This window comes from Bacillus rossius (genome assembly GCF_032445375.1).
Source record: "Bacillus rossius redtenbacheri isolate Brsri chromosome 4 unlocalized genomic scaffold, Brsri_v3 Brsri_v3_scf4_1, whole genome shotgun sequence".
Classification (NCBI taxonomy): domain Eukaryota; kingdom Metazoa; phylum Arthropoda; class Insecta; order Phasmatodea; family Bacillidae; genus Bacillus; species Bacillus rossius.
In genome coordinates, this window is record NW_026962010.1 from 11,429,368 (window position 1) to 11,455,612 (window position 26,245).

Here is a 26,245-nt window from a genome sequence, read left to right on the forward strand (position 1 = left end):
CATTAGCTTTGTTTTGGCAGACAGTCAAGTTATTGTTTAGTTAATTTTGGGTCCATGCGCAGTGGATTAAAATATTTATAACTTAACAGACCACTCATCGCGGGCGATGTTGCCAACTATTTTGCAGGATTAGCAATACACACTTGTACAACTTTTATGACGCCACATTGTAGCATGTATGACTCTTTCTCACATCAAGTGTCCATGAATGAACTACTACATGAATTCTGCGAGAAGCTACTTTGTATCTACGCTGTGTTTGTCGGGCAACCAAAACATTGGTCTAACTGAGTGTTTGCATTGTGGAAACTGTTTAAAATGACTGTACCTACGGAAGCGTCTGTGTGGCATAGTCAAGCACCATATCCACAATGTTTTGGTTGTTGCAATATGGTGATGGTGAGGTCAAAAGTGACTTCAACTACATCACATCATGACCACCTGTTAATTCATAATTTGATCCTGTCTCTACTCCTGCTAATATATTCAGGTGATAACAGATACACCAAAGGTGCATATAGTAGAGTCAATAATATATGAGAATTCTTGAACTCAATCATTGAAAAAGAAATTACTGTCTTGGGATATAAATAATTAACAAACACCTCAGAGAACTAGTATGTTGCCCAAAGCAAATTTATTAGTTTGTTTTATACCTGATGATGGGGACAGAATGCATATCCCGAAACTTTACAAGTCATTCTTGAGCTTTCTGTGTCAGACGAATGACCTGCAATGTCGCATGTTGTAATACCTCTCTGAATTAATTACACCCGGACAACAAACTTGAGAAGGCCTCCTTAAAAATAAATTATATTAAAATCCATTTATCATTTTTTTTCCATTTTTTGGCGCATGCCTGTAAGTCGTAAAGTGTCCGGAAATGCCATTGAGACACTTGGGGCAGGCATACTTAACATATCTTAAACGCGACTCCTCATAACAACCAAATTTAAGTTCCATTATCATACCTGCCCGTATCATAATAGGTATGTTACATGGCTAAAATATGTCAGAAAAATATATCAGTGTGCCATTGTTCAAAACTTTTAAAACTTTTTCTGCGGTTACAACGTTCGGCCAAAGTATATAAATTATTATCGCTGCGGACACTATGTCCCATTTACTATAGAATTGAGATTAGCACATAATTATTATCTGCTTGGCATTTATAAATTTGCAAGAAACTGGTTTTCCAATGCAGTTTTAAGACCATATATCATTAGTTATTTCACAATTTTAGATTCAGGGAACTTAGTTTTGATAATTTTTTCTACAGCAACAGAAATTATGTAAAATTTAATTAAAATAACTTTAGTTTGATAGACTCCTGGACTCATGTTAACGGATAGGACAATATTCCTTAAAAATAGCAGAACGGCATAAACATGGTAGCACTAAACCGAGAAAAATTAACATTGTTACAAAATTAACTTTAAAACCGAGGAAAACGAATCTCTGGGAAGACAATTCATGATATTTTTCATTTGGGTTTGCCTCGTACGTTAATTTTTTATTTTTCACATGAGCCCACTATTTTGTATCCACTCATTAATCTGTTTCTGTAGTTTACCAAGAATATTATCATTTTATGTTTTTATTATTTTTTAAGAGCTATTATTTATGGCCTTATTTTAATGTCCATGAATATAAGATTACTTTTCCATAGAGTGATTAATGTGATATGTTATAACCACATACACTATAGTTTTTATATAGTTGGCAACACTGACCGCGGGAATGGATCGAGCATGGTGACCTCTCTCAACTTTGACATCACTAGTGAGAAAAAAAGTACATTATGATCTTTTCGTAGGCCTAGTTTAAATGTGTTTCTAGAGTATAGTTACAGAAACTCAACGATAGAAAGAGTAATTTGAAATCCACACAAAGAAGATCTAAAGAGTTTCTTTGTTTTTAATATTGGCTGTATAGCTCAATTAATTAATGCATTAGAATTTTTTAAACAAATTGAAAAATATGATTTGCACTTGAAAACATGAAAAGCAAATTGACTTCCACTGAGTTTTCATTTGCTCTTGGTTTTACGAGAAACAATTTTAACTTAAAATGTTCACTATCACAAATTGTAGATTTCTTGTATTTATAAGTAATATTTAAATGAATATTTATATTTGTTGGGCATTAACTATGCTTGAAATCGTTACCATTGAAGTGTAAAAGTATTGTATTTTAAAATTAAATAAATGTATTGTTTAAATGTGTTCTAATTTTTTTACCTACAAATCTAACGGCGTGACAAAAAAAAACACTCATGCATGATAAAAATAATGTATTTTAACATAAGCCTACTTGGTTAACCTAGAAACAACTTATAATTAGTTTATAGAAGTCTAAATATGCCACATCGTGAGTCATTTCTCATTGAATGACGTAAATAGATACATCGAACTATTTCTTTTTAAAGTGGCCCAATAAAATGACAATTTTATGGTTGTGGTGTTTTCATATTCCTGGCAGCTGACTTGTAACAACCATCCTGGCAAGCAATTTTGTGTATGCTGAAAAACCAAGATATGCACATCGCACTGTCTGTATCACTCTAAACTGGAATGAAGTTGTGGCAAAAAATATGTTTTATTTCGTAGTCACTAAATTCAGCAATGTTGGTCACAATACATTAATTTTGTTTTCACTGGAAAGCATTTTTGGTCGATTATCACAAAATGTCATGAATCTGCTACGAAATCAATTTCGTTATGTGCAATTACTTAGTGACGCTTGATGGAGGAAATGTTTTATTAATTTAGAATTAGGTTGAACAGTGTCAAATACACGCAGTAATGTTTTCGTAAGCGCCTAATGTTTTTACTTTATTTTGTTTTAATGTTTTGACTCCAGTGAGGTTATGTTGCGAGGATTCATCCCAGCTGTCAACTGAAGTGAAATCATAAAAACCATGGAAGCCGAAGTCAGTCTGTTCGGGCGGGAATCGAACCCTACGGATCAAGGTAGTTAAGGTAGTTAAGCAACTTAAGGACCAACATGAATGCAACACATTCGTAAAGGGATAAACGAACAACAATGTTATCACTTAAGAAATAAGGAAAAAAAACCTAATGACAAGGCAAGTGTCTCTCGCACGGTGACGCAAAGAGCTTGATCATGGTATGGAATTACAAACACAAAAAAAAAAAATGAAACTGCAAGAAAAACGATCAAACAGTTTAATCGTAATCACAGTTTAGAAGGTGAAAGAAAGAAAAAAGACTTTGAACAAAGGATAGGAATAATTACAAATTTAACTAAATGGTATGCTCACCACATAACCGACGAAAACAAGAAATTTCAAAATTACGATTTTGCCATGAATCATGTCGCCACGCACGCTGCAGTACCCGAAGAACCAAACACAATATAAGGAGAGTTTGTAATGAGAATGAACTAGGGATTTCAGCCCCTTATATGCATTGAGGGCGCGCAAACCGCGTATGCGCAGAGCCAATGAAAACCCTGGAGAGGGGCGAGCGAGTGACAGAGAGGTAGTGAGGGAGGAAGGGAAATGCCTAAGAGGAAAGAGATACGCCCCAGAGGACAGAGCTGAATACGTCGTAAGGTTCATTGCGACGCGCCGGTGCAAAGATAGAAACGAGATTTAGAATTGAGGGTACCGTTTACATTGAAAATGTGTCACTTTAAGTAAAAAATTTGTCGTATATAACTCTTCGGCTTAAAAAGTGCCATTTTCTAAGACTAAATTCATTTAACATAGTCTAGAAATGCTTATTAACGTGTCAAAATGTATGGCTATCTACATATACACCACAAGGACTGTGTCAAATTATTATTTTCTGTAAACATTATAAGCACCTGTTTAATTTAAATTTATAAATTAAGAGAAGAAATAAGAAAATTCAATATCTGAAATCCAAAACAACTGCACGATCCAACAACATAAAGGTAAAAAAAAAATTCTAGTTTTGAACTGTCTCTGACCTGAAATTCAACACAATAGAAAACTGGTATTAAACCTGTGTGTAAGACAGAGAAGTATATTATCAACCGGCCACAGACCACAGACTAGGGACAAACATTAAAGATGCCGTCTGTGCTGGGATCAATTCCTTCATAAAACCGCGATGCGGATCCAAGGTCTGTTCCAGTCACGCCACACATTTTGACCAGAGTCTGAATGCAGAGCTGTTGAGGGAAACTAAGGTCACCTAGGGCAAATAAATTTGTCGATCCCCTCCCAAAAAATACAATTAAAAAAAATGTGAGCGAGTTTTTCAGTTCTCGCCAGACATGTGTAACACCTCATCTCAGTAAAGAGCCAATTCAAGTGTTCACATATTCGAAATACACTCATATACCAGAAACGCACACGATATTTAACGTAGAATTCTTTAAAATAATGCCCAGCGTGATAAATATACGAAAATTGTGTTTTTAACTAAATTTCTGTACGCGAATCACACGTTGTTTCCGAACCTGACACCAGAATACGCTGCCGGAGCAGCTACGTCGACTATCGAATCATTCCATTTGCAGAACAACATATTAAATAATGTAATGCTCCAATAAAACCGAAAATAAACTCGAAAAAGATACTGAGCCCCTATTTTGGACCTGCTTTTTGACAAGGAATTCTGATAAATTCTGCTTATCTTGTTAAAATTCATTAAACACTTAATAAAGTGTCGCTTTGGCTTTGTGAACTTTGGTTCGCACCATCTGCCACAGATGGCAGCCCCGTGATTACACATTTCCGTGCCTTTGCGACTTCCGTTCCATTCACGAAATTACTCCCATAAAATGCCGAATGCTGAGAGTAATTTTTTTTACCGCAGCCATAACTGTAAATGTGATATGCATGTATCACATAACTTGTAAAGTTTCCTGTAAATAATGTTATCAATGAACTAGTAATTTTCCTCCTTTAGGGCAAAAAAAAAATCTCGGAACTCAACTCCTCCCATTCCCTCTCCCAAAAAAGAAACCGTATTCCCTCTAGACGGTCTTGACTGAATGCACTTACATTTCACTTCTATATTTGGGGACAAGCTTGGCCATAACCTCGTGTAGAGTGGTTATGGTAATAATAGAGTGGTTATGGTAATGATGGGGTGATCAGCGCAAGTGGTTGGTATTTCCATCCGAGCGAAGACCACAGCGGGACACATGCAGCCAAGTTGAAATGATTAATGAGGAAATTCGGAAATTTTTTTTCCTGAAGTGTTTTCCGAACGGGACCACACAGCTTCTAGTCGTGATCCCGGTGAAGTAAATTTTCTACAATGAGAGAATCTACAGGGAATCGACGCACCAACCAGGAGCATTGGCCGTTAGAGCACACTGCCAGTCACACGTAGAACTGGTGGTGTTAATGATGTCGAGGCGAATGTTACACCTTAATATAAGAATATTTGCAGAACTTCTTCCCACGAGTTAGCTAAAAAGATAAAAAATAACCTTTTTATCAGCATTTCATATGTTGCAATGCCACTTTACTTTACCTTGGAATTAAAAGTTTTCTCAACTAGGAACTCTTTGACCACCTCATAATTGGTAAACAATATTTATAGTTGATAGTTAAATAAAAAAAGTTCATATTTACCACGTAACATATATATATATATATTGTGTTATAAAAAAAACGTATTCGATAAATATGTATAATTATACACAGAAAATTAGCCGAAATCAGTTACAGTACATACAAGCAATATAACACTGCAGTCACAACCCGTCCCACGAGTCAGTGAACACAATGTCAGCCCATTTGGGAGTAGCGTCCAAGCCTCGTGGCACCAACATAAGTGAAATATAAACAAAATCTAAAAAAATAGAACGGCGATTGTTGCTAGAGTCGCTCTCATGATAAAAGTGGTGCTCTCAAAAACAAATAATTTTTCAATTTTAGCCAAGCCATAAAAATATTATTCAGATGGAGTGAAAGGCAGGAGCATTGAAAATATGAATTAAGTTTTTTTATTCTTATAATACATCGCTTAACACTAACAGGTATTTTCTTTATACAATAATACCAGGACGGCGAATTTGTTATTGCAAAAAGGACAAATCCAAAATAAAACTAAATAATAAAACTAAAAATAGAACTACCATAGTAGAATGAACAATTAATTAAATGATTACCATTATACTTAAGAAACATGGCAATTAAAAAAACCTAAAAGAATGAAAATAAAAACATTATTGTGGTTACATGACATAAACTATAACAATTACATATTATACAAAATTACTTTGCTTAAGCCCAGGCTTTGATTTGAATTAATTGTTCCAGTTCTCTTAATGCGCGTGTGGATTTACCATTTCTTTAAAATTACGTTACTTTCTCATTAGTTCACGTCGTTTTGAAATTTGAAAGGCCTTTTTTAAAGATTGCCTTCAAGTTATTACTAGTGCACACACGGGCTCTTCATTTGACGTTGCCACTAAACAAGACATTTAGATTTTTTAGTTTAAATTTTAAATTTGCAAATTATATAAAACTTTTCAAAACTCAGGCGGTAAAGTTGAGGAATAACTTAGGCAATTTAATTCTTCATCAGGAGTCCCGACAAAGGGCTGCAGATACCTCGTTATTGTGTGCAAAATGTGCACACTCCGTTGACAGAAGGCGTGCCATGATGGTACACTCTCACTCCATTCAGTGTGAATCACACCAAATGGAAAACGTCGTCATCATGCAAAATACGTAGTAGTGTCGAAAACCATAGTTCGTTAACGTAAATTCGAAACGGTCATCGCGTCCCAGGTTTCCAAACACGCCCATCACTGGCGTTGATCCCTCTCGACGCCTGCGACTCGGCTCACAGCCCGTAAGACACACAAATAATAAACTACTACCACCAAAATATAAAATACACAGTTACAATCGTTACATTCTCTTATAGTTTACAATGTATTTTCTGTCACCAACTCAACCACTTTTCTTTCAGATTGTAGATTATCCCATTAATTATTTAATCCTAAATATCTAAACATAAAGAGCAATATTACAAGCTAATGTATAAAATGTTGCCAGTAAAGAGAAACCAAAATAACCTGAACAGACATTATTTTTACTACATAAAATTTATTTTAAAAAATTTGCTCTCTTAAAAAAGTGTTGGATATGGAAGAGTTCTTCAGAAGAAACATTGGAATTGTAACAAAGTACGAGTACTCAAATATACAAACAAGCATATTTGTATAAATCCTACATGGGAATGTTTGAACGTACCGAGAGAAAATATACGGAGACAATTAGCCGAACGAGTAGCAGGTGCTGACAATTGTTCGCCCATTCCCTTAGGTACTCGCTAATGTTAAACGAGTCAACGGAGGCAGGCAGGAGCGCATGGTTATGCCCACCACAGTCCAAGAACATCGCGCCGTGGAAGAGGTCCTCAGGCCCGGCAGGACACGCGCAAGTATAAGAGGTCCTCAGGCCCGGCAGGACACGCGCTGTGGAAGAGGTCCTCAGGCCCGGCAGGACACGCGCAAGTATAAGAGGTCCTCAGGCCCGGCAGGACACGCGCCGTGGAAGAGGTCCTCAGGCCCGGCAGGACACACGCACGTGGAAGAGGTCATCAGGCCCGGCAGGACACGTGCCGTGGAAGAGGTCCTCAGGCCCTGCAGGACACACGCACGTGGAAGAGGTCCTCAGGCGTGGCAGGACACACGCACGTGGAAGAGGTCATCAGGCCCGGCAGGACACGCGCCGTGGAAGAGGTTTTTAGGCCCTACAGGACACTTGCCGTGGTAAGAGGTCCTCAGGCGCGGCAGGACACGCGCTGTGGAAGAGGTCATCAGGCCCGGCAGGACACGCGCAAGTATAAGAGGTCCTCAGGCCCGGCAAGACACGCGCAAGTATAAGAGGTCCTCAGTCGCGGCAGGACACGTGCACGTGGCAGAGGTCTTCAGGCGCGGCAGGACACGCGCCGTGGAAGAGGTCCTCAGGCGCGGCAGGACACGCGCCGTGGAAGAATTCCTCAGGCCCTGCAGGACACGCGCCGTGGAAGAGGTCCTCAGGCGCGGCAGGACACGCGCCGTGGAAGAGGTCCTCAGGTCCGGCAGGACACGCGCCGTGGAAGAGGTCCTCAGGCGCGGCAGGACACGCGCCGTGGAAGAGGTCCTCAGGCCCGGCAGGACACGCGCCGTGGAAGAGGTCATCAGGCCCGGCAGGACACGCGCCGTGGAAGAGGTCCTCAGGCCCGGCAGGACACGCGCCGTGGAAGAGGTCCTCAGGTCCGGCAGGACACGCGCCGTGGAAGAGGTCCTCAGGCCCGGCAGGACACGCGCCGTGGAAGAGGTCATCAGGCCCGGCAGGACACGCGCCGTGGAAGAGGTCCTCAGGCCCGGCAGGACACGCGCCGTGGAAGAGGTCCTCAGGCGCGGCAGGACACGCGCCGTGGAAGAGGTCCTCAGGTCCGGCAGGACACGCGCCGTGGAAGAGGTCCTCAGGCGCGGCAGGACACGCGCCGTGGAAGAGGTCCTCAGGCCCGGCAGGACACGCGCCGTGGAAGAGGTCATCAGGCCCGGCAGGACACGCGCAAGTATAAGAGGTCCTCAGGCCCGGCAGGACACGCACCGTGGAAGAGGTCCTCAGGCGCGGCAGGACACGCGCCGTGGAAGAGGTCCTCAGGCCCGGCAGGACACGCGCCGTGGAAGAGGTCATCAGGCCCGGCAGGACACGCGCAAGTATAAGAGGTCATCAGGCCCGGCAGGACACGCGCCGTGGAAGAGGTCATCAGGCCCGGCAGGACACGCGCCGTGGAAGAGGTCATCAGGCCCGGCAGGACACGCGCAAGTATAAGAGGTCCTCAGGCGCGGCAGGACACGCGCCGTGGAAGAGGTCCTCAGGCACGGCAGGACACGCGCCGTGGAAGAGGTCCTCAGGCCCGGCAGGACACGCGCCGTGGAAGAGGTCATCAGGCCCGGCAGGACACGCGCCGTGGAAGAGGTCATCAGGCCCGGCAGGACACGCGCAAGTATAAGAGGTCCTCAGGCGCGGCAGGACACGCGCCGTGGAAGAGGTCCTCAGGCACGGCAGGACACGCGCCGTGGAAGAGGTCCTCAGGCCCGGCAGGACACGCGCCGTGGAAGAGGTCATCAGGCCCGGCAGGACACGCGCCGTGGAAGAGGTCATCAGGCACGGCAGGACACGCGCCGTGGAAGAGGTCCTCAGGCCCTGCAGGACACTTGCCGTGGTAAGAGGTCCTCAGGCGCGGCAGGACACGCGCAAGTATAAGAGGTCATCAGGCCCGGCAGGACACGCGCAAGTATAAGAGGTCCTCAGGCCCTGCAGGACACGCGCACGTGGAAGAGGTCCTCAGGCGCGGCAGGACACGCGCCGTGGAAGAGGTCCTCAGGCCCGGCAGGACACGCGCAAGTATAAGAGGTCCTCAGGCGCGGCAGGACACTTGCCGTGGTAAGAGGTCCTCAGGCGCGGCAGGACACGCGCACGCGGAAGGGCTGAGGAGCCGTCGTGAGGCCGGACTGCGGCCACGTGGACGGCGGCGGGTCGCCCTCGGGCAGGCTGAAGGAGAACTCCTGCAGCAGGCAGGCGAAGAACACGAACAGCGAGTTGCGCGCCAGCGCCTCGCCCAGGCAGGCGCGCTTGCCCAGGCTGAACACGCAGCACCAGTCGTCGCGCACGTAGTTGCCCTCGGCGTCGAGGAAGCGGGCCGGGCGGAACACCTCCGGGTCGCCCCAGTGCTCCTGGTCGTGGTGCAGAGAGTGCAGGCTCGCCATCACCATGGCGTCCTGCAACCGCGGGCCCGCCACAGGTGAGCACAAGGACCCCACACGCAGTCTGCTTATTGGCACCCCGATCCATCCCGACCATACACGTAGTTCCCAGCTCGGAATAAGTAAACATAATTAGGTAAGAATTCATACATTCGAACGTTTTTAGAGAGTAGTTTAAGTGTTGCTAACTTAACCAAGACAATATTTCATTTCAGTTATTATCACCTACCCGTACTAAAATTTACCCTCTCTGAAAAAAAAAAGAGAATATTTATTCATTTATATGGCAAGCATAATCTAAACTGTGTTTTACTTAAAAAAAAAAAGAATTGAAAGCACGTTACTCATGAATTTCCAAACATTCTTTAAACCATAGCAAGTGAAATAATTTGTTTGGTTTAGACAGATCTATTAGCAAATCGTAAACCAATGTTTAGGCCATGCATAGAACATATGAATTGACCTATATAATCGAACAGTCAACACTAAATTTGACTTGAAGTGGAATTCTAAGGAAGAAGACTATGTTTTTGTTTATACTTCCTTAAAGTAAGAATCATTCTCAAAATAATATTTTACTAAATGAGAACAATATTAAATATTGGGCTCAGAAATATTTCTGAAAATTATGAACATTGGTTTCATAGACACAAATGCAGTGGATATTTCATTTAGTGCTACGCGCATATGCCTACTATTTGTGAAATTATAACAAATTTGATCCCAAAAATTTGTATTGGCATTTTAGCATTAATTCGGGTGGCTAGACATTTCAACTTACTCCCTCTAAATGCATAGAAAGAGTGTTTTACGTTTCCAAATCAAAATAGCCAGAAGAAAAAAAAATTATATTTAGTTTTCAAGCCTATTAATATCCAAAGGTACTCGGAATACATGAAATCCCCCAAAAATATTACTGACTTGTCAAATAAACACAGAAAAGTTTTTAATAAAATAAATTTGTAACTAAGCATAGTTCCAGTGGGAATAAACTGACGATTCTCAAAAGGTGATTAATTTTTGTTTTGAATCAACATTGTGAATACAAATGGTAATGCTATAAAACAATGGAAAGTGAAACCACTAAAGCACAATAAAGCACGAGTGCCCAAAACCATATTGTATTCATAGGCGTGTGTATTGACATCACATCGGTTCAGCCAGAGGGTAGCCAATTCTGCACGATTAAGTAGTAAATGTATGAAGCCGTTTTTTTCTCCTCTAGCTAATTGCTGCGCCATGTTGGTTAGATGCTCATAAAATTGACAGAAGTATCTCTTTTTTTGCAGTGTAGAAACAGGTTTGAATGAAGTATTTTTTTAAAAATGAAATGACTGTTTTTAATGTTGGAGATTCTAATTCATACATACTAACCATCATCAGACGTTAGGAAGCAATGTTTTGAGCGGGACAGTACGCTGAGGGCGAGGTTAGAAAAGTGACTTCAACCACGTCCGCCAGTGGCGTAGTCAGGATTTGTGTATGGAAAAGGGGGGGGGGGGCGGGTTAAGAAGCATGGTCCCCCTCCTAATAAAGCGGGGGGTCCACCTCAGGAAAAAATTTGGATTCTTGTTTACGTCCACTCAAAATCATAAATCATGCTCGAAGCTCGACAGTACAAAAAAAAAAAAGGAATAAAAGGGTTGGGTTTCGGCAGAACTGATCTATTCCTGGAAACAATTAGCTTTAGCTTGAAGAGTTACACGACACCATGTCGTCGTCTCAATTCTAATACACCCACAGCGATCCTTACACTTTTGGAAGCCCAGTCAACACCTGCCTATAATTACCGCGCTGGTTAAATACAGTTGGTGTAAGATGTTTGAAAGCTTGGGACCCGTCACGGCGTCACAACCTTATATCTTCTGCCCGCGACAGGGGTAGGAAAAGGGAAGGAGAATCGGTAGGGCTCGCTTACTCTTCCCCTCCAGTGCAGTGGCCGGTGATAGCAGTAAGACACCCAGGCTTTTAGATAAACCTGCTTACAGTTAAGAAAAAAATAATTGTGGCTAAGGGGGTTAGGGGTTCCCCCCTGGCTACGCCCCTGCACGTCCCAGCATGCCGTCTCCTGACAATCCCTGACTCCACGGTCTCACCTTGGGGACGACGTAGCCCAGGAAGCTGGTGTCCTGGGTGCAGCGGTGGGGAGCCGTCACGGGGGCAACTCCGTTGATCCGGGTCACCTCGGCCAGCACCGCCTCCACGTAGGGAAGCCTGGGGCAACGTCCGTCGGGAGAGAGCAGGTCTCAACATTGCAGCGCCGCGAGCACAGGTTCGGAACAAGACCCTCCGAGATTGCAAGCGGATCCAAACCACTTGGACCACCGTCCAGTAAGGCACGGGTAAGAGTTTACTCCAGAGAGCAAGTGTGAACTGGTCTGATAACACTGGGCAAAGTGATTGAGATCCCGGAGTTGTTTGCTGCGCCTATACGTATTCCGTAAACATTTGTATAAACTGGAGAAAATAGATATTATAAAATACATTACTCATAGTTAAATAAATTTTATATAGTTAATACAGTGTAGATATAACGTGATACTTAATTTAGAAATTGGAAATTTATCATTTCAAAAAAAAAAATTGTTTTGCAATAGACCTACATTCCTTAAAATTCTATATAATTTAACATTTAAACAACCTAATTGTATGTATAAAAAGGAAATAATTAATGAATAAGACCATAGTTCAAATAGGATAAAATGGTTAAAATTATATCCGTATTATGCATAACTAGTTTTTGAGTGTTATTAAGTGCTTCTAATTTTGATGGATAGGATATTTGAGATTTTCATTACCTAATTCGGTCTTCCAGAAGAGGCTTTCGGCTTCCTACTTCTCTGTCCAGTTCTTCTTGAGCAGTTTTCTGAACTTCTGGGTACAGCACCATGTAGAGCAGGCAGAAACCCAGGGTGTTGCTGACGGTTTCAGAGCCAGCCGTGAAGAGGTCCAGGCAAAGTGTGATCAGGCCCTCCTCTGAATGACAAAATCAAACGAGAATGTAAGTACTATAGAAATGTATAGTGCCTCAAATCGTGGTTAATTGCAATTGGTTTATTTGTGAGTGAAATAAGAAAGGAAGTTAACGTAAAATCCTGAAGAATATGTTATAAGAATTAATTTAATCAACACAAAAAATGCAAATTTCAAAGATAATAAAATATCTGTATTCCAAAAATACTAATCTAAAGAAAAAATATTTTTTAAAAAATCTTTGACAATATGGTCAACGTAAGTTCCGAAGACCAGAATGTAAAGCATTTTGAGGATAACCATAAATGATTTCAATATGCAAAAGTAAGTAGTATATAATAGTATGTCCGAGCCCAGGGTTCAGGGTAAGAAGCTAGAACCGATGTCCGCCATCTCTAGTTGTGACGTCACAGCAGCCATCTTGGTCGACCTTTAACTTTGAGCTTGACCCGACGACCATTATAGATCTGCTATTTGGTTTTTATGCCATTTATTTTGACGCCATTTTTGAATATGCCATTTTGAATTAATACATCATGTTGCAATTTTCGTTACGGCCGCGATATTGAATTCTGATGTCACATCCACCATCTCGGATCTGATGTCACAAACATTTTTTTTTGATTATGACAACACAACTGCCATCTTGTTGTCGTCTGCTGAAAGTCGCCAACGTGGTTGATGTTACAACCGCCATCTTGTTTTTTTCTGTTCTGCTAGAGGCTGCTATCTTGGATACCATCATCTTTGTTTCTGCTGTTTGTTCCTATTGAGCGCCAGCATCGCCCATTCTCATGCACATAATGTCAATGTTCCATTATATACCAATGTTGTTGTGGGCCTTATCGTCAAACTAAATTTATTTTTTATACAAAATACATTGGAAGTGTGGAGATTATAACCATGCTAGCTCGAACCTCTGGATTGTAAAACATATGCCTTTGACCGCACGGTCATCGCGACTTTCACCAGACTGAGGATTAAATAAGGTATATAAAAATAACACATATTTGGACATACATTTTTTTAATTTAAAGGAAAAATAGCATCACGTGTAAGAGGGATTACCACTAAACATTTTATTTTCAATACTTGCTAACAGGAGCGCTAGTTAACACAGATCGTCTGCTAAAGGGCACTTCCGTCATCTTATTTTCAGTCATCCATACAAGGAATGCTAGTGCCACGTAGTAAACACACCATCTGCTAGAGTGTGCTGCAGCCATATTAGTTTTATTTTTACCTGCTAGAGTGCCAATCACCACTCTGTCGTGACATCCAACTTCTTGTCGGTTGTCCTGGCCGCCAACTTGAAATTATATTTTTTTTATGCTGCAGATTCGTAAAATTTTTTGTCAGACAATGTATTTTACATTGCTTACAGATTACAGTTAGGTTGGTTTACGTTTTCTGATGAAAAAAAATATTAGCGCCTAAGCAAACTTACTTCAAAGTACAAAAAAAAATTTTTGTATCGTCCAATTTATTTTAAAATATCTGAGATGAACAGAACAATAGGAATCCTACTAACACGAACATGATAAGTTCGCGAGTTTGAATGTTTATTACTCAATCACGTCTGTGCTACTGAACTTATTTATATAATCTGAAACAGAGGTAATTCTTCAATTGTAATTAACATATAGGTTGAATATCTTTATGAAATTCCACACATAATTGGGTTAAATTGGCGTAGTCTACAATTTTTTATGACAAAAATGATAAACATTAATGTATCATAAACATTTATACACCTTTCTGTATTTTCACCAAGTAAAAACATGTGAAACCTTTATGTTAGGCTGCATTTGATCCAAACGCCAAGAATACTGTCGTTATAAGCTTAAAATATTGTATAATTTTTATTTGATTTCATGATAAATCTTGATTTCATGATTATATATCAGCGGAACAACTCGAAAAATGTCGACTTAAAAACTGCAGGGAAATTTCGTGCTGTCTTACTGCAATAAACCATTTAGGATCGTCGATGTTTATCCCCTTAATAGTTTGAATATTTTCTCTATGAAGGTACGTTATTGGATATGTTTGATTAACACATCCTATTAATTAAATGTGAAAGTTTTGATTTCTGGATTTTTGGTACCCGATAAGTTTTAATACTAAAATAAAATTCACAAAGATAACATACAGTGATACCGCTGTACCGATAGCAATAGATAGCAATAGTGAGTAGCCTACTGCTTATGTTTATAATTAAATAAACATTTAGTTAGCATGATTATTTTGTTAATATTTTATAAAAACAGCCATATCTAAAACTTGTTATTTTTCTCCAACTGCAACATGGTAATGTTACCGCGAGTATCAAGAAATATAGATAAACATGCCGCTAAAAACATCACAATGATTTGCGATGAAATGTAAAGCCAACACCACATCAACTATGGGTGTTCTAGCCGGTATTATAGCAGTCAAATTTGATTCATATTTTGTATCTTTTTTGAGTCTTTTTGGGCATGTAAAATAATCATGCATATCAAATAGAACATATAGATGAAAAATAATTATATTAAAATGATTTATCGTATTTTTTTTGTACCGTAGTGGAATTTTACTACCATTCAGTCTAAATTGTCAAACTATGCAGTTATGACTTTGACATAATTAAAAATATTTGTATTCGTTACTAATCTAAAACATATGTCATTGGCCTGTGCACGAAGGAAATATTGAAATTAATCAACAAAAACTACTAATATAATTTTTTTTTTGTAATAATGGATTTACAGAATTAAATCAACTTGCCTTTCATTAGAGCAACTATCAATAGGCCACAATTAAAACGTAAAATATTTTATACATTTATACATGTAAGTTAACTGGTTATTTATTAAACACTTACCTGTGAAAGTTGAATTTCCATTTCCTTTATGCATTTGTATTTCTCTCAAATAAATGTCGATGAAATCTCTTGGGTGGTCAATATGAAGCTTTTTTTCATGGTCCTGGATTATTTCCTGAGAAGAAAATATTAAAAAAAAATATTTTTCATCACTTAAATGGTATTTTGTGTATGAAATTACACAAAAAATGACTGACAAATCCCGTCATGCAGTATGTAGAGTTAATGTTTCTTTGTTATAATAAACAGAATATTAGTTTTAACTCCATTTAACCAATTGTTCTCATATAAGTAAGCAATACTATAGATTAGTGCAATAATATCACGTGAACCAAGAAATAATTGCAGCTCTTCACAACTTCATTAGTCCAAACTAATATTAAATAACGTGTGAATTTCAATACAGATTCTTACAGTCATACCCGTAAACAGCAAAAGGTGGTTTTACAAACAATAATCTTAAAAATAAATAATAGTTTAAAAAACTAAAAATCACGCTTTTATAGAAAATTCTACTACAAAATAGAAAATAAATTTGAATTAAAAATAGTGTAAAACAAAAAAAAGTATTTATTTAAAAAAAGTGTGGGGTGCATGGTATCAATACTTATAATTATTTTATTGACAGAAATGAGTAGAGGGTTATCATTTTGATAATATTTTAAAAAACACCCCACGCTTTTTTTAAATTAAAATACATTTTTTTATTTTACACTATTTTAAATTCAAATTTATTAAAATTTATTTATTTTAGTTGGATTTTCTATAAAAGCGTGTTTTTTTTAATTTTTTTAAAACAATTATTTATTTTGTACTTTTTAGTTTGGTTTATTTATAAAAGCGTGTTTTTTAATTTTTTAAAACTGTTATTTGTTCTAATATACTTTTAATTCCGTGGTAAATATAAGTAACTGTTATTATTTTCCAAATTATTATTGTGTACAGCTGTATTGATAGTCAAATATCGATTTTAGAAGCCATTCAAAGATTGTAACGTTATCAATATATACAGTTAGACTTAATGGTATAATATAAGGTTATTGACGAACAAGTGATATCGACCAGTCTTACATACTGTACGAAATTAATGCTGTGAAGCAGGAAAGGATGTGAGTTACGGATTAATTATTACGTGAAGCGTTCCACATTTATGTAACAGGAATTTTGGGAAGGATAAGGATGAGGAAAGGACCTTCTCAATGAGAGTGTATAGAATATGTGAGAAAAATTCGGATAGCCTGGACTGGGATTCGAACCCAGAGCCTTCCGATGACATGTCGGCTGCTCTACCATCGGGCGCTCGATGTACGATAAATATGGAACCAATCGCCCACGCTTTTTTCACAACAATACTAGTATTTTTCATTCATTATTGTTTTAAGCTTATTTGAAAAATTATTTTTTACTTTTTAGTTCGATATGCTTTAAAAGCGTGTTTATTAGTTTTTTTAAACTATATTTATTTTTCACTTTTTAGTTTGAATAGAAGGATTGGCGAAGTCCCAGACGAATTACATTTGGATTGACGGCACCAATCCCAACATTTGTTGAAAAGAAACAAATATTTTTTTTTAACCGTGGACAGGATTAGAACCCACGACCGGTGAGTCCGTGGGTAGACTTCTTCGAAGACCCGCGCCTTAATCCGCTCGGCCAACAAATCAACTGTCAAGTATATTGTAATAATACTAATACCCTGAGTGCTCGAGCTGGAAAGTAGGTAGACGGTACGCATGCGGCGACTGCACGGTTATCTCACTTGCTCTCACACAGAGGCTGGGTGAGGAAATTATTTAATCCTGTCGATCCTAATCAGGATAATGAGATAAACTTATTAAATTAGTGTATTGTCACCGGTCCTCGATAAGTGTACGAAGTTTAGATTAAATCTGTCCGTTTAAAGTGGGTCAAAATCGAGTGCAAATGAGTCGGTTACAAACATACAGGAGAAGCTAATATAAAGCGTGTAAAATACATATAATTTATTTGTACATGGTCAAATTAAGCCCTTGACTGTTTTACAATTGGTACGCGACAAAATAATTTCATCATAAGTACATAATAATATAACAGAAAAAATACTAAAACGTAAAATATTATTTTGAATACATAAATTGTGTTACACATACGTACATTAAAAAATTTAGGACACTGCTATACCATTGCAATAAGAAGGGCTTACATTTTTCTCTAAAAGAGACAAGAGAAATATGTTTTAGCTCTTCCAGTAGGTCATTCTAATATCTAACATGCAATGTGGGTGAAAGATGTATGAATCGATGTATGAAATGTAGGTAGTCAAAACGAGTTCTAAATTATCGTGTTTACATTATGAACGCAACCCAAATTGATAACCTGACCTCAGAGATATCTGGGAAATACTTTGTCTGTTATTTCGTGGTTTTGCCAAGTAGCTTCATTTACGGGATTCGGCGTTAGGACGATAGTATTCGCCAAAAGGTTTTGATGCAATATGCATTTTCACTCGAAATCTACCACTCCAAGCTTGGAAGAACTTAGATTAGGCAATATAGTTCCTCGCCTACACTCCTCTTGAAGATAATGCGAATATTGTAGGCACTGGTGTGAACTAACGCTGGGATCCCTATAGTCTGATAGGCGCGGCGCGAAGTACACGTCACCAAAATACGAAGATAATATCCCGGATAGGCATGCTTAAAAAAACAACAGAAAACTTTACTGATTTACGGTAAATAATAACAGACCGACTTTGGCAGAAATAAGAATATGTTGAGGCAACTGCAGTATCGTACAAAATGCTCATAATTCATTGATTTTAAATTCAAATAAACTTTAAAGACGTTTCTGGAAAACATTAAAAATAGGGGTTTATCTGTCATTCTGTAGAGGTTGTCTAGTGACCTTACTTTGATCATTTATAATAATAAACCTTGGGATGCGTTAGTGGAGGACATATTTTTTTGCTAATGAATATAAACATAGAATTGAATAGTTCTGTAACCATGGGCGTCGCAAGGATGCATTTTTTGGGGGGGACTTCAATTGATTTAGTGTTGAGGAATATACATCCCCTGGAAAAAAAGCGGGGGGGGGGGGGGGGGGGGGGCCGGGGGTCCTCCCCCGGGAAATTGTGGGTTTTGAAGGTGCAAAAAGGTGGTTTTTAGGCATTTTTCTTTCCTAAATATTCTAATCATTGTTGGTTGCAATATATAATTTATTTTTTATAAAAAATATTTTCAGAGAACAAATTTGTAAATACACAGTTAACATATCTGTATTCGGTATCGGACCTGATTTTGATTTTACACAAAGATCGAATTAAAAAGTGCTCACATTACCACGATTGGACTAAATGCACCATGCGCAATATATAGGTTATATCACAGAAATCATATTTTAAATATAACTACGAAACTAAATATATTATTGGAGGGAACGAAATTGAAGACTTTTATTATTGGGGGGGACGTCCCCCCCTCACCGGCCCGCCCGGTTGCGACGACCATGCTGTAACCAAGTTTACGATTAGGCCTTCAACGCTTGCAAGAAAACGACAAAAGTGAAAATTATTCGTTAAAATAATTTATTGACTAAATCTACTCTTACGAAATGCAGAGTAAATTCCTTTTTTTTAACTAAAAATTATGGTCTTACATTTTCTACATTTCTGAAGTGAAACTTTCTCTACAGGTGGTAGGGTAAGTCAAGGTGATGCATGATCACAGCATAACTAAAACTATAAGTGCAAAACTCATTAGTAGTGCCCTTTTTGACTCAAACATAGTGGGGAAGGAGGAATAACAAATCAAGTAGACATGGGTCAACTCTATGATTCTTTTCAGTATTATTGTCACCATGTATGATTTCAATAATGAAACTCCTGTGTACAGTTTGAGTATTTTAAATTGTTTAAGAGAATGTTTAAAGTGAGATAATATACTTATAACTCACATACCAGTCTTTTTTCAAACATTAGGCTACTGACACACTTACTGTACCTATACTAAAATGTTTGTTTTCAACATGTCGGAAACTTTCAGTGTATTATCGTCTTGTTCCAACGTGGAAAATATTTCAGTTGGTCATGTCTGGCATCTGGAAATTAATATCAGCAATGTTCTTAGCTGCATAAATTTTCGGCCCTCGTTTTACCGAGGAAGATATTCCAGCTGCGCAAACTGTGGTTGCAAGATCAATCCTGAACTGCGATATGTCACGTGGACTTACCGAGTCTGCGATGCAACGGACACGAGGTGACTATGGTATATGTCAACCAGGTAATTGACGTGACAACGTCTAATAAATCGATGAACGCAGGCCGCACGCACGAAAAAGTGTCCCGCACGCACATTTTCCCGTTATGCTGTGTCCTGTTACGCTCATTGTACGCTTGCGCCGCATCTATCTCTCTTCCACTCGATTGGAACAACCATCGATTTGACTTTTTCGAGGCACTTTAAACTTGAAACACACCCATTCGTTTCCTACTTTTCCTATCATCGTCCTATCCTTAACAGAATAACACATATTGGAAGAAGATAAATAGCAAACATGTATAAAGTTATAGTTAAAATTATCTCTTCGTTAAAATAATAAACATATTTGAATTAATGAGTGCAAATAAAAGTAAATTTATCAATTAAATTGTAGATTTCATTTCACTCCTTCTTTGTAACCATACAAAATAGTGACAATTCAATAAAAATGATTCAATTTTATTCATAAAAAAGTATGCAATCATTTCATCAATGTTTTGTTATGACATTGTCACGTTAAACTATCGTCCGCAAATGGACTTGACAGCCAACCAATAATTTCGGATGTAATGTTGCTGTATAGTATTTTAAAAGTGATGAGCGAGACGCACCCTGAGCAGCTGCTGTATCTCCGCGATGGACTGCTTGCTGAGGCGGTAGCCCGACTTGCTCGGCGCGAGGTGTCTGAGCGCGGGGAGAACGGAGTAGAGGTTGCCCGCGGGGTCTCCGGCCCTGAAGGCGCGCTGAAGGCGGTCCAGCACCACCAGCAGGCGGCGGTCGTCGTGACTGAAGCGCTGGCCGGCCACCACGGCCCACAGCACGTTCACCACGGCCAGGTTGAACCGGCCCGACACCTGCGAGACAGACAGTCCAACCTCTCTGGTATACCTCCTGTTCCGTAGTGGCGTTCACCACGGCCAGGTTGAACCGGCCCGACACCTGCGGGACAGACAGTCCACCCTCTCTGGTCTACCTCCTGTTCCGTAGCGGCGTTCACCACAGACAGGTTGAACCGGCCCGATACCTGCGGAACAGACAGTCCACCCTCTCTGGTCTGCCTCCTATTCCGTAGTGGCGTTCACCACGGCCAGGTTGAACAGGCCCGACACCTGCGGGACAGACAGTCCACCCTCTCTGGTCTATCTCCTGTTCCATAGCGGCGTTCACCACGGCCAGGTTGAACCGGCCCGATACCTGCGGAACAGACAATCCACCCTCTCTGGTCTACCTCCTGTTCCTTAGCGGCGTTCACCACGGCCAGGTTGAACCGGCCCGACACCGAAGGGACAGACAGTCTACCCTCTCTGATCTACCTCCTGTTCCGTAGCGGCGTTCACCACGGCCAGGTTGAACCAGCCCGACACCTGCGGGACAGACAGTCCACCCTTTCTGGTCTACCTCCTGTTCCGTAGTGGCGTTCACCACGGCCAGGTTGAACCGGCCCGACGCCTGCCGGACAGACAGTCCACCCTCTCTGGTCTGCCTCCTGTTCCATAGCGGCGTTCACCACGGCCAGGTTGAACCGGCCCGACACCTGCCCGACAGACAGTCCACCCTCTCTGGTCTGCCTCCTGTTCCGTAGTGGCGTTCACAACGGCCAGGTTGAACCGGCCCGATACCTGCGGAACAGACAGTCCACCCTCTCTGATCTGCCTCCTGTTCCGTAGTGGCATTCACCACGGCCAGGTTGAACCGGCCCGACACCTGCCGGACAGACAGTCCACCCTCTCTGGTCTACCTCCTGTTCCGTAGCGGCGTTCACCAAGGCCAGGTTGAACCATCCCGACACCTGCGGGACAGACAGTCCACCCTCTCTGGTCTACCTCCTGTTCCGTAGCGGCGTTCACCAAGGCCAGGTTGAACCGGCCCGACACCTGCGGGACAGACAGTCCACCCTCTCTGGTCTGCCTCCTGTTCCATAGCGGCGTTCACCACGGCCAGGTTGAACCGGCCCGACACCTGCCGGACAGACAGTCCACCCTCTCTGGTCTGCCTCCTGTTCCGTAGTGGCGTTCACCACGGCCAGGTTGAAATGGCCCGATACCTGCGGAACAGACAGTCCACCCTCTCTGGTCTACCTCCTGTTCCGTAGTGGCGTTCACCACGGCCAGGTTGAACCGGCCCGAAACCTGCGGGACAGACAGTCCACCCTCTCTGGTCTGCCTCCTGTCCCATAGTGGCATTCACCACAGCCAGGTTGAACCGGCCCGATACCAACGGAACAGACAGTCCACCCTCTCTGGTCTGCGTCTTGTTCCGTAGTGGCATTCACCACGGCCAGGTTGAACCGGCACGACACCTGCGGGACAGACAGTCCACCCTCTCTGGTCTGCCTCCTGTTCCGTAGTGGCGTTCATTACGTACAGGTTGAACCGGCCCGAAACCTGCGGGACAGACAGTCCACCCTCTCTGGTCTGCCTTTTGTCCCATAGTGGCATTCACCACGGCCAGGTTGAACCGGCACGACACCTGCCGGACAGACAGTCCACCCTCTCTGGTCTGCCTCCTGTTCCGTAGTGGAGTTCACCACGTACAGGTTGAACCGGCCCGAAACCTGCGGGACAGACAGTCCACCCTCTCTGGTCTGCCTTTTGTCCCATAGTGGCATTCACCACGGCCAGGTTGAACCGGCCCGACACCTGCCGGACAGACAGTCCACCCTCTCTGGTCTGCCTCCTGTTCCGTAGTGGCGTTCACCACGTACAGGTTGAACCGGCCCGAAACCTGCGGGACAGACAGTCCACCCTCTCTGGTCTGCCTTTTGTCCCATAGTTGCATTCACCACGGCCAGGTTGAACCGGTCCGATACCTGCGGAACAGACAGTCCACCCTCTCTAGTCTGCCTCCTGTTCCATAGCGGCGTTCACCACGGCCAGGTGAACCGGCCCGACACCTGCCGGACAGACATTCCACCCTCTCTAGTCTGCCTCCTGTTCTCGTAGTGGCGTTCATCACGGCCAGGTTGAACCGGCCGGATACCTGCGGAACAGACAGTCCACCCTCTCTCGTCTGCCTCCTGTTCCGTAGTGGCGTTCACCATGGCCAGGTTGAACCGGCCCGACACCTGCCGGACAGACAGTCCACCCTCTCTGGTCTGCCACCTGTTCCGTAGCGGCGTTCACCACGGCCAAGTTTAACCGGCCTGACACCTGCGGGACAGACAGTCCACCCTCCCTGGTCTGCCTCCTGTTCCGTAGTGGCGTTCACCACGGCCAGGTTGAACCCACCCTACACCTGCGGGATAGACCGTCCACCCTCTCTCGTCGGCCTCCTGTTCCGTAGTGGCGTTCACCTCGGCCAGGTTGAACCGGCCCGACACCTGCAGGAAAGACAGTCCACCCTCTCTGGTCTGCCTCCTGTTCCATAGCGGCGTTCACCACGGCCAGGTTGAACCGGCCCGACACCTGCCGGACAGACATTCCACCCTCTCTAGTCTGCCTCCTGTTCTCGTAGTGGCGTTCACCACGGCCAGGTTGAACCGGCCGGATACCTGCGGAACAGACAGTCCACCCTCTCTGGTCTACCTCCTGTTCCGTAGTGGTGTTCACTACGTTCAGGTTGAACCGGCCCGACACCTGCGGGACAGACAGTACACCCTCTCTGGTCTACCTCCTGTTCCCGTAGCGGCGTTCACCATGGCCAGGTTGAACCGGCCCGACACCTGCCGGACAGACAGTCCACCCTCTCTGGTCTGCCTCCTGTTCTGTAATGGTTTTCACCACGGCCAGGTTGAACCGGCCCGACACCTGCGGGACAGACAGTCCACCCTCTCTGGTCTACCTCCTGTTCCGTAGCGGCGTTCACCACGGCCAGGTTGAACCGGCCCGACACCTGCGGGACAGACAGTCCACCCTCTCTCGTCTGCCTCCTGTTCCGTAGTGGCGTTCACCACGGCCAGGTTGAACCGGCCCGACACCTGCCGGACAGACAGTCCACCCTCTCTGGTCTGCCACGTGTTCCGTAGCGGCGTTCACCACGGCCAAGTTTAACCGGCCTGACACCTGCGGGACAGACAGTCCACCCTCCCTGGTCTGCCTCCTGTTTCGTAGTGGCGTTCACCACGGCCAGGTTGAACCCGCCCTACACCTGCGGGATAGACCGTCCACCCTCTCTCGTCTGCCTCCTGTTCCGTAGTGGCGTTCACCTCGGCCAGGTTGAACCGGCCCGACACCTGCGGGAAAGACAGTCCACCATCTCTGGTCTGCCTCCTGTTCCCATAGTGGCGTTCACCACGGCCAGGTTGAACCGGCCCGACACCTGCCGGACAGACATTCCACCCTCTCTAGTCTGCCTCCTGTTCCCATAGTGGCGTTCACCACGGCCAGGTTGAACCGGCGTGACACCTGCGGGACAGACAGTCAACTTGAGCTATGAATCTACAATATGAATATATCTTAGGTGTGTTGAGAGGAGTAAGTGTGTGCTGAGAGATTCATTAGTATCGCAGGACAAACGGAAGATACAAAGAGATTGAACTCATGCATCAGATGCGTTCCAGGACTCGAAAGTTACTAATAAACAAGTAATCAAAAACTAAAATTTAAAAAATAAAACTTTAGAATTCTTACACAGCTTAGAAAAACATACAGGATAATAATGTGCTTCTTTATCAGACAAAAGTGTGCTCTTTACGGCAATTTTATTTTATACATTCCTCCGAATGTTTGTTTGCATATGTTTAGACAGTATACACTGAGCTGATAAAAATAAGGTAGGCCCTACTATGTGCAAAAATTTCATGGTAAAACCAACACACACATATATATATGTGTGTGTGTTGGTGTTTGTGTGTAGGTGTGTATGTGTGTGTGTGTGCAGGCATGTTCCACATCGCTTACTGACCTGCACAATTCCTTGTTCCTTCATCTCCCTGGCGAGCTCTTCAAACTCGTCGTGCATCACTGTCGTCATGATGGACTTGGAGAAGCCCAGGTCCCGGAGGTGACGCAGCGTGAAGCGTCGCTGCTCCACCCAGAAGGGACCGTCACTGAATATCACACCTACGAAAGAGAATCACTGCAAATGTCAACGGATAATAATAATTAGGTAATTCGTTATTTGTATCGAACAATGTGCTGGTCCGGCGCGTAGTAGTGTAACGCCCCTCATGCCTCAAAATTAGATTATTTTAAATTTATAAAAAAAAGTCCTAGGAAACATCTGAGCAAAATTATAAAGAAAAATACAAGTTTTACCAGAGGTGGCACGAGGCGGTAAACAAGACAATTTGATACTCCCTGAACACAAACAACTTGGGAGCTAGTGGATCTTTTAAATAGATATAGGTAAATAAGAAAAAAATAAATAACTACATAAATATATTGGTCTATAGGTTTCCTGGTTTATTTAAAAGGAATTAAATTAAATCTGTTTGCCATTTGTTTTAGACTCTTTAAGTTTCACAATGAAGGGTATGACAAGGTATTAAAAGGGGGCCGGCCCGATATGATTAAAACAAGTTATACTATACTTTTAACAACGAATCAAGCACAGAAAAAAAATTTAAAGTATCCTTCCTGACATATTATAGTATGTTAGATTCGTCCACTCATTACTGTAAATATCGTTTCATTTAAACACTTTCACATATTCTTATTTGTTAAGTTCCCTATGCCACTGCTCGCTGGTATTCATTAAGATAAGTTCGTTCGTTGGTTGTAGGGAGAAGTTATATTTTTAAATATCACCCGGGGCTTCAAAGTTGGACGTCTGGCCGGGATAAAGCTCTTCTTAAAGAGACTCGAGGCTTGAGATCCTGGACAACATGTTGGGTGCAATTTCGGCCCCCAAATGTTGGACCCTGTCTGAAACACAAGTCAAATTCAGACGAATTAAACCTGCTTCCAGACAGCTAAACACAGTTCGCGCCAAAAGGCCTACAAACGGGAATTCGGGGAGAAAAAGAGACCGAAGTACTCACCAAACAGGGTGTAGCTCCTGGACTCACGAATAGTCTCGCGCAGAAATTCAAAAGGCGCGGACCGAGAATAGAGCGGAGGTCGCGGAAGAAACCATAATTTAGAAAGATAAAAAAATTATACATTTTAAACTAAGACATTACTTGTTGCCTAATTACAACGACTGACTAGCTACTACTAAATTTCGAAACTGGGATCACATCCCTTAGCACAGCTGACTACATTCCTTATTCGAAAGAGATCGACGTTGCCGCGAAAATCTTCTCAACAGAGGGGACGCCGAGATGACACAGGCCGTCCTGCTCCGTGGTAAGTAGCCGAAGTCTCAGTGCCGCAATGGCGGACAATGCTCCAATTAAAACGGGCGCTGGGCCCTAGGGAAAAGAGGGGGAAGTTTCGGCACTGGGCCGGGAACTTCCGGAGGTGACCGAGGTGGGCGTAACAACAACCTCAGTGGATGCGCCGAAGAACGACCACCGCGCTCTCTACCGGCGGGCACAGAAAGCTACATAGAATCGAATTTTACTGGA

At 42.4% G+C, this 26,245-nt stretch overlaps 2 protein-coding genes across 2 annotated transcripts in view; both read right to left on the reverse strand.

Moving 5' to 3' along the window:
- Positions 1 to 5,936: 5,936 nt before the first annotated feature.
- Positions 5,937 to 26,245, reverse strand: part of LOC134541542 (methyl farnesoate epoxidase-like) — a 30,465-nt gene continuing 10,156 nt past the window's right edge. Inside the window, exons 4-9 of the mRNA XM_063385056.1 lie at positions 24,640 to 24,797; positions 20,409 to 20,651; positions 15,560 to 15,674; positions 12,519 to 12,696; positions 11,817 to 11,934; positions 5,937 to 9,735 (exon numbers count right to left, since the gene is read on the reverse strand). Of these exons, the coding sequence (XP_063241126.1) occupies positions 9,412 to 9,735; positions 11,817 to 11,934; positions 12,519 to 12,696; positions 15,560 to 15,674; positions 20,409 to 20,651; positions 24,640 to 24,797 (1,136 nt within the window). The 3' untranslated portion in view covers positions 5,937 to 9,411. The remainder of the gene's footprint in view (positions 9,736 to 11,816; positions 11,935 to 12,518; positions 12,697 to 15,559; positions 15,675 to 20,408; positions 20,652 to 24,639; positions 24,798 to 26,245) is intronic.
- LOC134541715 (sialidase-like) lies at positions 7,853 to 8,647 on the reverse strand. Its single transcript, XM_063385362.1, has one exon. The coding sequence runs from the start codon at positions 8,645 to 8,647 to the stop codon at positions 7,853 to 7,855; it is 795 nt and encodes a 264-aa protein (XP_063241432.1).

Coding starts and splice junctions, on each gene's coding strand:
- LOC134541715 (XM_063385362.1), bottom strand. CDS start 8,647: ATGACCTCTTCCACGGCGCGTGTCCTGCCGGGCCTGAGGACCTCTTCC.